The sequence below is a fragment of the Prunus mume genome, linkage group LG5, assembly GCF_029339155.1.
Source record: "Prunus mume cultivar Tortuosa linkage group LG5, ASM2933915v1, whole genome shotgun sequence".
Taxonomy (NCBI): Eukaryota; Viridiplantae; Streptophyta; class Magnoliopsida; order Rosales; family Rosaceae; genus Prunus; species Prunus mume.
The window spans coordinates 9,253,172-9,266,446 of NC_142702.1; the positions used below are offsets into that span (position 1 = coordinate 9,253,172).

Sequence of the window (13,275 nt, forward strand, 5' to 3'; positions counted from 1 at the left end):
AAAGATAAAATGGGTAGTTGTGTTTTAAATATTAAAAAAAAAAAAGAAAAAAAAAAAGATTCGGATCCTCTGTTTTGATTTTCCCTACCATGATTTGCTTGACTTCTCTTATTTGCATGCCACATCATGTAGATATCATCTAACGGCTTAAAATTAAAACCACATATTAAAAAAAAAAAAAAGGTTTAAATTAGGAAATAATCATTCTGTACTTAATTGGTGATTGCTTCACCAAATCAACTTCTTTGTCGTCAGATGGGCTTTTTCTTTTGGATAGTTAAGGTTGAGATTCCATATCCCAATCCAGAAAAAGTAGAACAAAAAAAAAAAGAGATTGAGCCGATCATTTGTCAAATATGTTTCTGAAATTGATCAATAAAACTACAACCAAGAATTTAAAAATTCAAAGACGTACAACTTCTACAAAGGTCAGACGTTCTTTAACTTCTTCATCTTTGAAGGAGGCCATCGGCCTTTCTTCCTCAGCTTCCGCTTACGAACAAGTCTTTTCCTCCGAAGTCTTATTTTCTTCGCCAGTTGCATCTTCGCCTTCTGCTCTAGCCTTTCTTGCAGCTTTGACTCCAAGGGAAGCTTGTCAACAGGTACTACCTCTTTCTTGGTATCTGAAACTGGCTCACTACTCTCTGTTGGACTGGTGCCATCAATGTCAGAGGAAGCCTTAACAACTACTGATGCAAACCTTTTGACAGCAGGCATACGAAGGCGAACTCCACTGAAAGATTTTGGATGTGCATCAGTGGGTTTCAAGTGCAACCTGGAAACTGAAGACCAAAGAAAGAAAAAAAAGCAATTATCATATGAATATGAGCTGAATGAGATGCAACATTGGCAATTACGAAACAGGAGCAACAAGGGAGTGAGCACATTTATATAATAGAGTAGTTTACAAATAAGAAGAAAGAAAATAAGATTAGCCCAAATGCAGAGGAAAGTTGAAGTGTTGAGGGCGGAAAGGACAGGAAATGAGATTAGAAAAGCATAGGAAGAAGAATGGGCGCATGCCAAGTGTTTGAGGGAAAACCTGAACGAGTGTTGAGTAAGTAGTAGATAAGGCACACCAAGAAACATAGAAACCAACCAAAAACAGCCAATTAAGGTTTTTCATTTGGCGAAGTTAGATGCAAATTTTGAAGCAAAACTAATAATACACAACTGAAAAATGCAAAGCCACAGATACTAAAGAAGAGCATCAAGTCCCAAGCCTCATATGCAATGAAGGTTTGTTCTTCTACCCAAAATACACAAAACCCAACAAAGTTCTTATGTTCAATTGCATTCTTACTGTTTTCAAATTACACTTGGCATATATAAGCCTTCCAACAATTGAACCAACAATGTCTTAAAAGTAAATGGAGAAAACAATTTGGGGGTAAGGGGGAGACACAGAGAGAGAGAGAGAGAGAGAGGCAGAGCTTACAGATTGCAGTTGCAGCTGTCGAAGATGATGATGTTGGAAATGGAGAAGAAGAACGAGAGGAAGCGGTGGTGAGAGGCAGAGGATTAGAGTAGAGAAGAAGACCCATTTTCGTGCTCTCTCTCTCTCTCTTCGTCGTCTCTCAAGACGCAGGGTTTTGGTTGGTTTAATGTTCGGGTTTGGCCTTTCGGATAAGCCGATGAAGTTTTATAATACTGGCCGTTGGTTTTAAACTAACGGTTAAGATTAGATTTCAAAATAAGGCCCATCTGACCCGTACTTCGGATTCTTTTTTTACAAATTTATAAATAAACCCAATTCATATGTATTTATAAAAACCCAAGACTATTTAAACATAAACACACCCAAAATCAACCCCAAAGTCAACTTTTTGGGTGTGTTTATAAATGGGTTTTGAGTGTGTGTAATGATGGATTTTGGGTGTGTTTATGAAGTATTTTGGGTGTTGGGTTTTTTTATAATTTCAATCTCCATTTTGGGTGTTTTAGTGAAACTCCCTTCTTTTTTTCAATTTTTCGTCAACATTCTTCGGATTCTTTAGGTTGTCAAATTCATGACTTCACTATTTCTTTCACAATCTAAGAAAATGAAGGGCTAAAATTTAGGAAAATTAAAACTTAGGGAAAAATACCTGTCCACCTATTGCCTGGACTAGACAACAATTCAAACATTCCCCTTTTTATTTTATTTTTTTTTAATATTCTAATAGTAATCCAAATCAACGATCTATATTAAATTTATGTTATTTTAACAGTAAAAAAGATCTAACTATTTGAAATTTAAATTCAACGGTCAAAATAATATTTTAAATTAATCTAAATCAGATCCAATCCCAAAACTCACTCTCAAATAATCTACCAAAAATTAAATTATATTACAAATTTAGTTATATACCCAATCTTGGACATAGGCCTAGTTTGAGATTGCTGCCGCTTTAAAAAAAGCTGCTTCTACTGTGCTTTAAAAAGAATCAGCTGTAAAGTAAAACAGTTAAATGTTTGGTAAATTGTAATTTTAAAAGTGTTGTAAGTATGAAAAGCAGTGTCAGAACGTTTGGTAAATTTTACCGTAAAAGTGCTGTAACTATTTATAATGACTAAAATAGACATGATGCTGAAAGTGCTTTTTACTAATTTGTTTGATAAAAAATAAAACTGTAAAGTGCTTTTATACTTTTCTCCCTAAAAATTATATTAATATTTGCTTAAAGAAAAGAAAAATTCAAATTGAATAAATTCCAAGAATAATTTGAAAGTGCAAAAATTCAAATTGAATAAATTCCAAGAATAATTTGAAAGTGCTTCTACCATGTCTATAATATAATTTGAAAGTGCAAAAATTCGAAGTTTAATGATATGCACATATTTATTCTTGTATCATGTGCAGTGCCTTCCCAACCTGCACATGCAAATATGAATTGCATGTCAAAATTACATGCAACCATTATGTTTTGAGTCGGTATTCCTTTCCTACCAATATATTGGGACCCTTTCATCATCATTGAAGTTGTACTCCTATTCTCCATTAAATCAACCATCCGCTCAATTTGTTGTGACAATTTAACAGCACCTCCCATCCTTCTTTCTTAAAGTGAGTACCAGGACGATTACCTGCCTCCACCTCCTTGATACACAGGTTACAAAATATAGTTGTATTCTGATTATTCCATACAGCCGGAACTCGTGATCCACTAGCCACGTTATTATTCTTCACCATCTGTGCATGTCCTTATATAAATATGTATGTATTGGGAGATGAACATGTTATAGCAAATAATGTTTTTACTAAAAACATGCATAGTGCCTAAGTAATTACCTATAGGCAAACTTGGTCAAAACTACATACATCAAAAGCAATACACCAAGTCGTACAAGATGACAAGGATTCAAACACACTCCCATATATTTTATCCTTATTTTTTGGGTCTGCAGTTTTGATATTTATTCACAAAAGATTAATGGAAGCCAAAGAAATAAAGGGAATTAAAAGAAAAATGGAGCTTGTCGTAGGGTGATGATATCAAGTTTATTATCAAGTTAACTGCATGCCAAAAAGATAACAACCACAATGAGGAGATATGCATTGTGGACTCCACCTAGAATAAAACCACTAGCTATGAGCCCCAGGGACGGACCCACAGTGGGGTCAATGGGGTCAAACGACCCTATGGACTCCAAGCAAGTAAGGTAGAAGGTCCTTTTGAATTGGGGTGTGACCCCATGAAAGGCTGAAGAAGGAGTGACAGGTACTGCGGAAGAAGAAGATGAACAAATCTGTTTTTCTTCAAAGAAGCTGGCCAAAACGGCGTCGTTTGGTCCGACTTCTAATTTTTTTAAAACAGGCTAGCCAAATCGGTTTTGGTAGCAATTTTTTTAAATCGCTGGCCAAAGCGACGTTTTGGACTAGCAAGACAAAGAACAAATTTTTTAAAGGACTGGCCAAAGCAGCGTCGTTTTGGTCCAGTTTAAAAATAAAAAAGAGAACAGATTGTATATACACAGACCCTCCATCTCTCCAGAGTTTTCAACTCCAAACCTAAATCCCCAATCTCCACCCCTCCCAAACCTTTAACCTTCTCCCCCACCAAGCCTTTAAGCCCCAACTCCTCTATTGCCGCCTTTTACACTATGACCCTACGACATAAAATTTCTGGGTCCGTCCCTGATGAGCCCTATCACGATAAACTCTCAAGAAAATAAAAATAGTAGATCAGATGGGTCTTCAATGGTGGCAAATAAAAATACCAGCTATGGGTCTTCAATGGTGTCCACACGAAAACTTCCTAGCATGGACACCATCATGCTTAAAGAAACCATGGACAACCAGTACAAAAAATCTGGAAATATAAAACCAGTAGAAACCATGGACAACTAGTAGAAAAAATATGGACGTATATAAAACAATGGACATATATAAAACCAGTAGAAACCATGGACAACCAATAGGAAAAAAAAAAAAACAAAACAAAAAAACAAGAGCAGCACGTATATAAAAAGTTTGAGAGATTGAAGAGATTGAAGAATCTAACCTTGTGAAAGAGATTGAGAGAGATTGAGCAAATGGTTGTCTCCAAACTTAGGAGGCTACGTGAAGAAACTTGGGAGGCTATGTGAAGATGAACTTTGGTGTTTGTAGATTTGAGAGAAATACGCGAGGATAGATTTCTAACCTAATAAGGGTATTTGTGTTATTGCGAAAATTTCATGAAAGGGAGCGCACTGCTTCAATTAAAAGCAGCTTTAAAAAGCAACCCCGATGTTGCTTTTAAAAGCTCCTATCAAAAGACCGTTGCTTTTAAAATAAGCAAGATATTTTATTTTTACCAAACTGCTTAACTTTAAAGTTAAGCAGGTTTTTGGTGAAAAAAAGCAATCCCAAACGGGGCTTAAGCTTTGATGATCTATTTATCTTTTGTTACTATTTCAATTATGGATTTCATTTTTGTTTAACAATGTACTATGACATAGTATTAACAATGTACTTCTATAACATAGTAATACTAACAATCTGGTATCGGCTTGTTTTTAATACTTTGCGACTTTTTTTGTATTAGAAATAGCAACATGACAGTAAACTAGCAGTGTTATTACTCTAGACTGGAACATTACAAGGGTAGACAAGCATTAGAAATAGGATGTCACTGGAAACTAGTAGTGTTATTACCCTAGATTAGACATGTATTAGAAATAGGATGTCATAGGAAACTAATAATGTTAGTACCTTAGACTGGAACATTACATGGGTAGACATGCATTAGAAATAGGAAGTCATTGGTGTAGGGGCCTTTTTTTCTTCCGGCAGCTACAAGGATGCCCTGTGCTTGAGTTCGAAGATCAAGCCCCAAGGATGCTTCAAAAGGATAGTAGGGCCTTAGGAAATATCTTGGTTACCTTCACCAACAAAAATAACACCAGCTTACAGATAATTTCTTAGTGCTTACAGGTAAAATCTTAGTTTGGCATGAGAGGCTTGTGGCATGGGAGCAAAGTTGCCATGAGTTTAGCACTAAAGAGAAAATTATGTGTTCTTGGGAGGAAGAAAGGGTGTCCACATAAGAGAGGAAAGGTTTGCAAGAGGATTTGGCTAAGAAGGAAGGGAGAGAAAGGAAATGGTAGCTTAAGTGTTTCTTTAAGCAGCTTGATAGTGACTTTGTCAAATGTTAGAGCAATCTGCCAGAAAAGGGAAAATGGGGAAGAAGGGTAAATAGTGCACGAAATTGCTGGGTTTTGCACGTAAGAGAGGAAGCTTGCTCTCTAGTTGTGGATGATTTTTGTTGGGTAGAAGAGGCCCTATTTATAGCAGCTGGAAGCCATTCTTTTTCCGAGAAACCCTAATGGCTTCTATCCCATTTTTCCAAGTCTTTCCCTTCCTTTCTCCCCTTATCCTTTCAATCATCCTATTTTGGTAAAATCTACTCTGCTCCTTTGCACAAAATCAGGGATTTTGGGGGCTCCAGTCCCTGCTGTAGTGAAGAATTCCTATTTTTAGATATCCCCCTTCCTCTCTTTTCTCCCTTCTTCCATGGTCAGATCTGATGAAGGAAAGAAATGGGTATACATGCTGGTTCAAAGGATGATTCCCACTTTGCGTGCCAACATCCCATGGTTTGCTAGGTGTTTCTTGCTTGAAACTTGTTCCTTCCCACGTGCTGGAGCCTCCGAGGAGCTTTGCACACATGGCCTTTCAATCTTTACCCGTGGCTTTGTTTTCTATCTAGCTGTTGATAGTTTTGCAGATCTTTATTTTATTTATATGGGCCTTCTAGAACACTGGGTTGGCTTATCAAATAAATGGGCCAACTTCACCAAGTTTTGGCCTATTTTGTTGAGGTGTTGGGCTAATTTTGGTTAAGCTAATGGGTTATTTTGACTAAGGTAATGGACTATTTTGGTTGAGACATTTTCTCTCTTGTGCTCACCCATATGTTTGGGCCTAAGAAATGGGCCTGAGTTCCGAGGCTCCCAAGCAAACCAGAACTTCCATTTCTCGACCCATCAATGGGCCTCATGACGACTTATTACCATCCATACCACAACCCACTCAAGCAAGCCCTGGGTATTTGAGTGGCTTGGGGCTCACTTAAGCTTGTGGCGTGATTGGGTGTGGAATAATAATTCCTTGCTTGGCGTGGTATGTCGCTTGGCGTGCTTCAATTTTATCATCCTTGAAGAGGGACACGGTGCTTAGTTTAGCATAGGCTTGTATAATACTATTTCAGTCCTTGGCATGACAAATTATTTATTTAGCATGGCATGTGGACTATGACTTGTATATGACGAGCCTTCCTGTACTCCGATATGTGACTTTTCTTAATACTGTATCGTATTGGATCGAAAACTTATTTGGGCCTAACCATGAACTTTTTTGGGTCTCAACATTAGCCCTCTTAATTATTAGGGCCATGGATAAGTGCTAGAATGGGCCGAATAATTAAACTCGACCCAAAAATCAAATTTATAATCTCCAGCAGCTATTTTCCTAGATACCAACTTCCTCCTTCTTTTTCATTTATTATTTCTTCCTTCTTCTCCTTCCTCTTTACGCGCACCAAAGTAACCCTCTCCCCATCACCTTCATCTTCTTTTTTCTTTTCTTCCTCCAACCAACTCAGAGCGAGAGAGAGAGAGTGCAAGATCAAGAAGAACCTCCTGTCTGCAGCCGTTGGAAGGGAGTTCGAGCCGAATCTGACTCCTTCATCCTCCTATACAAAGAAACCCACTTGTCGTTGCTGGAAGAGATTGTCTCTGTGCAGAATTTTCTTCCAAAATTCCCAATTCCTTCTGTTTTTTTGGTGCATCTGATGCTATCCTTTGAGGGATTAACAAGGTATGCCCTTTTTTTCTTGCAATTTCTTGAATCTATTGAGGGGTTTGTTGGGTTCTTCATGCCCATGAGTTTTGCTCTTTGTTTTGGCAGCCAAGCACCCACACCTTTTGATCCATATATCTTTTGTTGGAGTAATCGTTAGCAAGGAAGGGTTTGCGTCAGTTTTTGGGGTTATCCCCTTTTTAATTTCTTTCTTTTTGGCAAGCTGCTGGAAGAGTGCGATCTTTGTAAGAAGAAATTGTTGGTATGGATTGCATCCTTTTCTTTTCTCCATTTTTCTTCCCTCTTTTTATCATGTGGTGGCCCTTTTTTGAGCTGGTGAAAAGGCTAAATTTTGCATGATGCGTTTTTTCTATGTAGGTGTATACGCCTCCGGCATAGGCAGGAAAAGGTGTCGAAAGCCTGCGTCGCATTCCCTGCTGTTGGAAGCTTTGAGCGCATCTTCATAACTTGAGCATTTAGACTTCCATCTCATTCTCTTGGTAAGTAGCTCTGCTCGTTTGCTGATATCTCATATCCTTCTTTTTAACTCTGTAGGAATAGATATAAACTGATATCTTGGCCTAGGCTTGTTTTTCTTGTGAACACATGCTTGATTAAATCTGGACTTTTCTCCGATCTTGTGGAAATAGAAATTGATAGAATGCATGCTCTGCAATGCTTGAATCCTTTTGCATTTTGAGGGAGAATTTGCTTGTCATGGGAATTGCTTGAGAATTTTGCTTGCCATGGATAAATTGCATGTTGCTTTGATATTTGCTTAAGCGTTTTCTTTGGCGTGAGCTTGACTTGCTATGCTTGGCGTATATTTTGTGTGTGCTACATTCTTGACCACCTTTCTAATTGTCGTTGAATTATATGCATCACTAACGTATGCTTGTAACCGCATGATTAATACATAGGATTAGAGGCTGTTGAAAGCTTGAGGAAAACACCATTGGTTTCTTTTTACGAGCTTAGAGCTTGGACATGGATAACTATTTATGTTTTGGCTTTATAGGGATAGATATAAACATGTGTATGATGGGTTTGCAAGAATGCCGTGTAACTCGTAGGGATTTTTTTGTTTTTGTGAAAAAGGTTACTAGGAGGTAAGTAGTATTCAATTTGTAACACTTGCTTTGTGAAAAAAAAAGGTTTGCTAGAATGATTGATTGAGCATGGAATGAGAACTTTGCTTATCATAAGCTCGAGTAATGGATTGCATGATGCTTCGAAAATATTTTTTGTTTATGCATTTCACTTGGCATGAGATAGCTCGCTTGGCTTGGCTTGTGAAATTCATATTGCTTGCATGCTAGTGTGGAGATTGCTTGGCTTTAACACAGAGAACTTACTTTGCCCTTTTACAGCATATTCTTTGTTGGCAATTCTTATAGGGACTCACGTTATAAGTCATATTGACCTCTGTGATGAGTGACGGCCTATTTCCCCTTACACACGATGGGCTAAAGAAGAGACGACTACCTTCATCACTTAGAAACACTTGCCAACACTTGATCATAGGCACTAGGTAAGCTTTGGAGGCTACTCTCATTTCCAGGTGCTGTATAGAAAAAATGCATGTTTCCGGCAGCCCCTTTGATTTTTTCAATACCCTTGCAACATCACTAAGGGCTTGCCAGAGTGGTTCGATCGCGAGTTGGCAGACCCAACTACCAAAGATGTTCTGCGAATGATTGAAGCTTGTAAAGGAAACATCGTTTTGACCTTATAGCAGCATGCTGAAAGGGCTTGAGCATGTGTCTTATAAGGACCTCGCGTGGACTTCCCGCTTGATACTTAGAAGAAGTTATAGTATACGCTATTTTTAGAGCACAAGCTGCTTGTAGCATAAAGATGTATGCCTGATCCCCTTAAGCAAGAGTTGTCATTAATGCGTTAAGCCTTAAGGAACAAGAATTGGAGAGCCAGTGCCGTAAGCTACGAGACCTTTTCCTTGACAAATGAGCTACTGGTAATGGCGCTTGGTGCATAGTGGAAACATCGAAAGGATCATCTCATAGCGCTTCTTCTATTCTGTTTTAGTCATGCACCGTGATTTAGTTAAGGTACCTGATTCTCCTTCTTCGCACCGTAATATATATAATTTTTTTTTCTTTTAATAGAAATGTCATATCTTCTGGCACCATCTTTCTCTAACACCTGTCCTTATTTCGCTTTGCAAGTTGCATTTCTTTGTTGTAGGGGCTGGCTGGCTCAGTGTGTAGTAGCTTTTGCTTTTGAAAATGCAGGGTGTATTGATCTGTAGCACAGTTGGCTGCATTTGGGCTTGAGTTGTACCTTTTTTTTTTTTTTTGGGAGAGCCTAAATCTCATGTTATTGGAAACTTGAAACACAACATTGTTGCAATACTTTATGTCAAAACTTTTGATGTAGAATGCTTGAGATATTAAGCTTCATCTTGTTTTGTACTCTTTGTTTGGTTGGAAATAATGAAATGCATGAATTGTTGAGGTTTGGAATGCATTGAGATAATGATTTCCAGCTTGTTATGTACACATTGCTTGGTTGAAATGCATGAGTTGCTTAGATTTTAACATGTTGGGTTGTGGTAGGTGCAAGGTACACGTTGCCAATTTTTTTACAGGATCAGAAAAGTGTTTGGCCCATTGCCTCTGCATTTTTTCTACCTCCACAAGGCCTTTCTTATGTGATCTGATTTTTCTTTCACAGCACCCCAACACATACACTCTCTTCAAATATTGCAAGGGCTGGGATGATTTTCCTTCATAGCACGACCTTCCCTTTTTTTTTTTTTTTTTTTTTCCAGGTTGAGAGCATCTCACAAGTCGCGAAGGATACACTTCCTACTCATCGTCTTAGGACGTCCAGCGTAGCTACCGACACGCCCTGTGCCTTCCAAAGAACGCATCCTCCTGCTCCTCCTTTCCTAAGCACATCCGACACAACTACCGACACCTCTCCACAGCTTCCAGCAGTGCTGCCTCCTACTCCTCCTTTCCTAGTCACATCCGACACAATGCGACCTCTCCACAGCTTCCAGCAGTGTCGCCTCGTGGTGAGATTATTGTTGACAGCCATAAGGACGGTGATGCTTCCACCTCTGTGGGGCATTTAACGGAGAAAAACATGTCTTGGCAAGATTTGGAGAATTCATTCATGGCATTCAAAGCCTTCTTTGATGGTAGTGCTAAGATCCTCCGATCTATGGATGAGTTGTTTCCGTTTGTTACAGGTTCGATGGTTACGCACCCTTTCAAGGTGCCTTTATGTATCCAAAGACAGTTGCGGTTTTGAGGAAATTTATGGATCAATATGGGAGTTTAATGGAGGTCACCGGGATCACCCCCAGTTTCTCGAGAAGTGCCGCCTTCCGAGCTCTTGGCTTGGTGCTTCATGGGGTAGATACCATGGAGTTCCTTGATATCATCGATCACAGACTACTTTGTTGGCGGAACGCGATATGCGAGGCCATAACTCTGGGAGCACGGGCCATCCGTAGCATGAAATTATCACAGGGTTCTGATGAGGTAAAAGCTGTTGCCGATACCTTGAACATTTAGCTGCGGGAATTGGAGAGCCAGCGCCAGGAAGTGCATGCCCTCCTCCTTGCTAAGGGTATTTCTACTGACAATGCTGAGTGTGTGATGGAGGAAGCAGCCAGATCATCTCCTAAGGCTTCCTCTGTTCTTTTTGGGCATTCTTCATAACCTCCAGGTACATATAATTCTTCTTTTCCGTTTTTTTTCTTTTATCGGGCTACTTTTTCTAGCATTACTTAGTCTTGACATATGCCTTCTTTCTTCTTGCAGGTTGTCTTTCCTTGGCTTGGAGATTGATTATCTAGGCACATGGTTCTATTCCCTTTGAGACCATAGGATGCATGGGTCTTTTGCATGTGTAGTTTTATCTTGCTTTAACTGTAGTTTTTTTTTTGCCACTCTAACCACTATGTCGTTATGACTTTGTAATGTAGTATTGAACCATCGGAGCTTGTATTAATTTCTGAATGCTTGAGGCAGGTTGTAATCCGCATGTCTCATATATTGCTTGGTTGGCAAAATCTATTTTTTTGTGCACTGCTTGAGATTTTCTGACAGGTTGGATATCCTTAAAAACAAGGTACATGCTGCCAAAATTTTGTATAACCACTGGGCCTGAAAAACACCTTCTTGGCATACCTAAAAAGGGCTAGACTAGTATGTGCATGGTTTTTGCCAAGGTTTTGTAAAATTCCAAGATGTCTTGAATATTCAGGTTGCTTATCAAAAGGGGACAATGGTTTCGTTGTTCCAGCAACTCAAGAATGCATGCCCCATATTATTTTGCTCAGGTATGGTGCTTGTTGATGGTCTGGGACCTCATCCAGGTGACTTCGCTTGACATGTCTTACTGCTAAGTAGCGTGGTTTTTTTTTGTTTTTTTTTTGGTTTCGATGTAAAAGAGGTTTAAAATGTATAAAAATAAAATTCCAGAGACATATATATAGTTTTTTTTTTTTTTTCAGAATAATCCTTCATTCTCATTGCAATGCCCTTGCTACCATGATGGTGTACCATGCAAAAGAGTCTTTTTTCAAAATATGAAGATAAGACGGAAGGAGTTCATGTCTAAAACCAAAGGAAATGCAATAAATGAAAGTGCTTGACATAAGATTAACTTAGCAGTAGTAAGGCTTGAGCCACTTTGCATTGATGAATATTCCAATCAAATTAAGCCCCCAAGTATGAAAGGGCCAAGGAGTGTGCATGATTTGCAATAGCATGAAAGCTTGTGGATTAGGTTGGCATGTATTTGACATGTGTTGTATAAGGCTGCCATGCTCTGTAGAGATATTTAACAGAGCCACAGCTGCTGCTTTACTTGCATGCGGCTCATACCCAAGTAATCAAAGAGTGATTTGCAGCTCATAACCCATTGTACTTTCTTCAACCTCTGTGAGGTTATGAGAGGTTACGACAGCTATCTCTTGATAATTTTGCTGACCAAATGAAGCCCCCAAGTGGTGTTCTTCCAGCATGTCCAATGTGAATACTTCGTTGCAGGAACCATTCTCCCATCCATTAGCAAATAGCCATGAGGTGTTATAGCTCAAGGATTTTGAATATTTATGCCAGTAGGCTTTCTCCATGTTTTCGTAAGGCTCCCAAATAGTCTCTAATGGCTTTGGGTTATTCTTCCACGGGTGACGCAATATGTCATCGTCGAGCAAGTCATCATAGCATGTAATGACAGTAACCATCTCCTTTCCCCTTAATTTTGGTAAGGGGTCTTCATCACAAGCTTGCTTCCTATAGGGTAGCTCAAGAGTTCCGTCATGTACCCTGGCGTGCATGATCTTCTTCAAAGTTTGACAAGCAATGGTTGGATGACCCACACACTGATGATAACGGCAGTACCTAGGATCACCCTTTTCTTCTCTGGTAGGGACTTTATAAGGCTTGGGGAGTTTGATTGCACCATTAGCAAACATTGTGTCAGGAATGGCATGGAATTCTTCATCATTGAACGGCAGTGGCAGGTACGTTTCCCTGTCTTTTCTTTTGCATGAATTGTAGTCACTAAATGATTCATCCTCATCTAATGTCTGGTGTACCTTTTCCTCTTCACTCTTCCAAGCTTCTTGCCCATTTAGTTTGACAAACATGCTCGTTTTCCTTACTGCTTCCAGCAGCCGAGAAAATTGATTGATGCCAATATTCTCTAAATAAACTCTATACTCTTCCATGATATTGCTGATGCAAATTTCGACAAGCGCCTCCTCATCTTTCTCATCGTAGCAATCTAACACTAGGTCTCGGAACTTGCGCACAAAGTCCACGAGATCCTCTCCATGTTTTTGGCGAGTGTTGTTAAGCTGAGTGGTAGTAACTCTTTCCTCATGCTGGAAATTTTTTTTTTTTACGAACCTGCTTGCCAAATCCTCCCAAGAGCAGACATAGACTGGTGCCAAAGTTGTATACCACGTATAGGCATGGTCGATAAGGCTTTTCGAAAATTCTTGAAGCCGGAGATTATAATCACCAGCA

General features: G+C 39.0%; 1 protein-coding gene across 1 annotated transcript; it reads right to left on the reverse strand.

Annotated features, from left to right (window-relative positions):
- Positions 1-346: 346 nt before the first annotated feature.
- On the reverse strand, positions 347-1,623 carry PSRP5 (plastid-specific 50S ribosomal protein 5). Its single transcript, XM_008233634.3, has 2 exons — positions 1,439-1,623; positions 347-782 (listed from the first exon to the last, which is right to left on the reverse strand). Exons 1-2 carry the CDS (start codon positions 1,542-1,544, stop codon positions 430-432), a joined length of 459 nt encoding a protein of 152 aa, XP_008231856.2. The 5' UTR covers positions 1,545-1,623; the 3' UTR covers positions 347-429.
- Between the last annotated feature and the right edge of the window lie 11,652 nt (positions 1,624-13,275).

Excerpts from the sequence above, each read along its gene's own strand:
- PSRP5 (XM_008233634.3), bottom strand. The coding sequence starts at position 1,544 with ATGGGTCTTCTTCTCTACTCTAATCCTCTGCCTCTCACCACCGCTTCC. Across the intron at positions 783-1,438 it reads GACAGCTGCAACTGCAATCT|TTTCCAGGTTGCACTTGAAA; the intron begins GTAAGCTCTGCC and ends TTTGGTCTTCAG.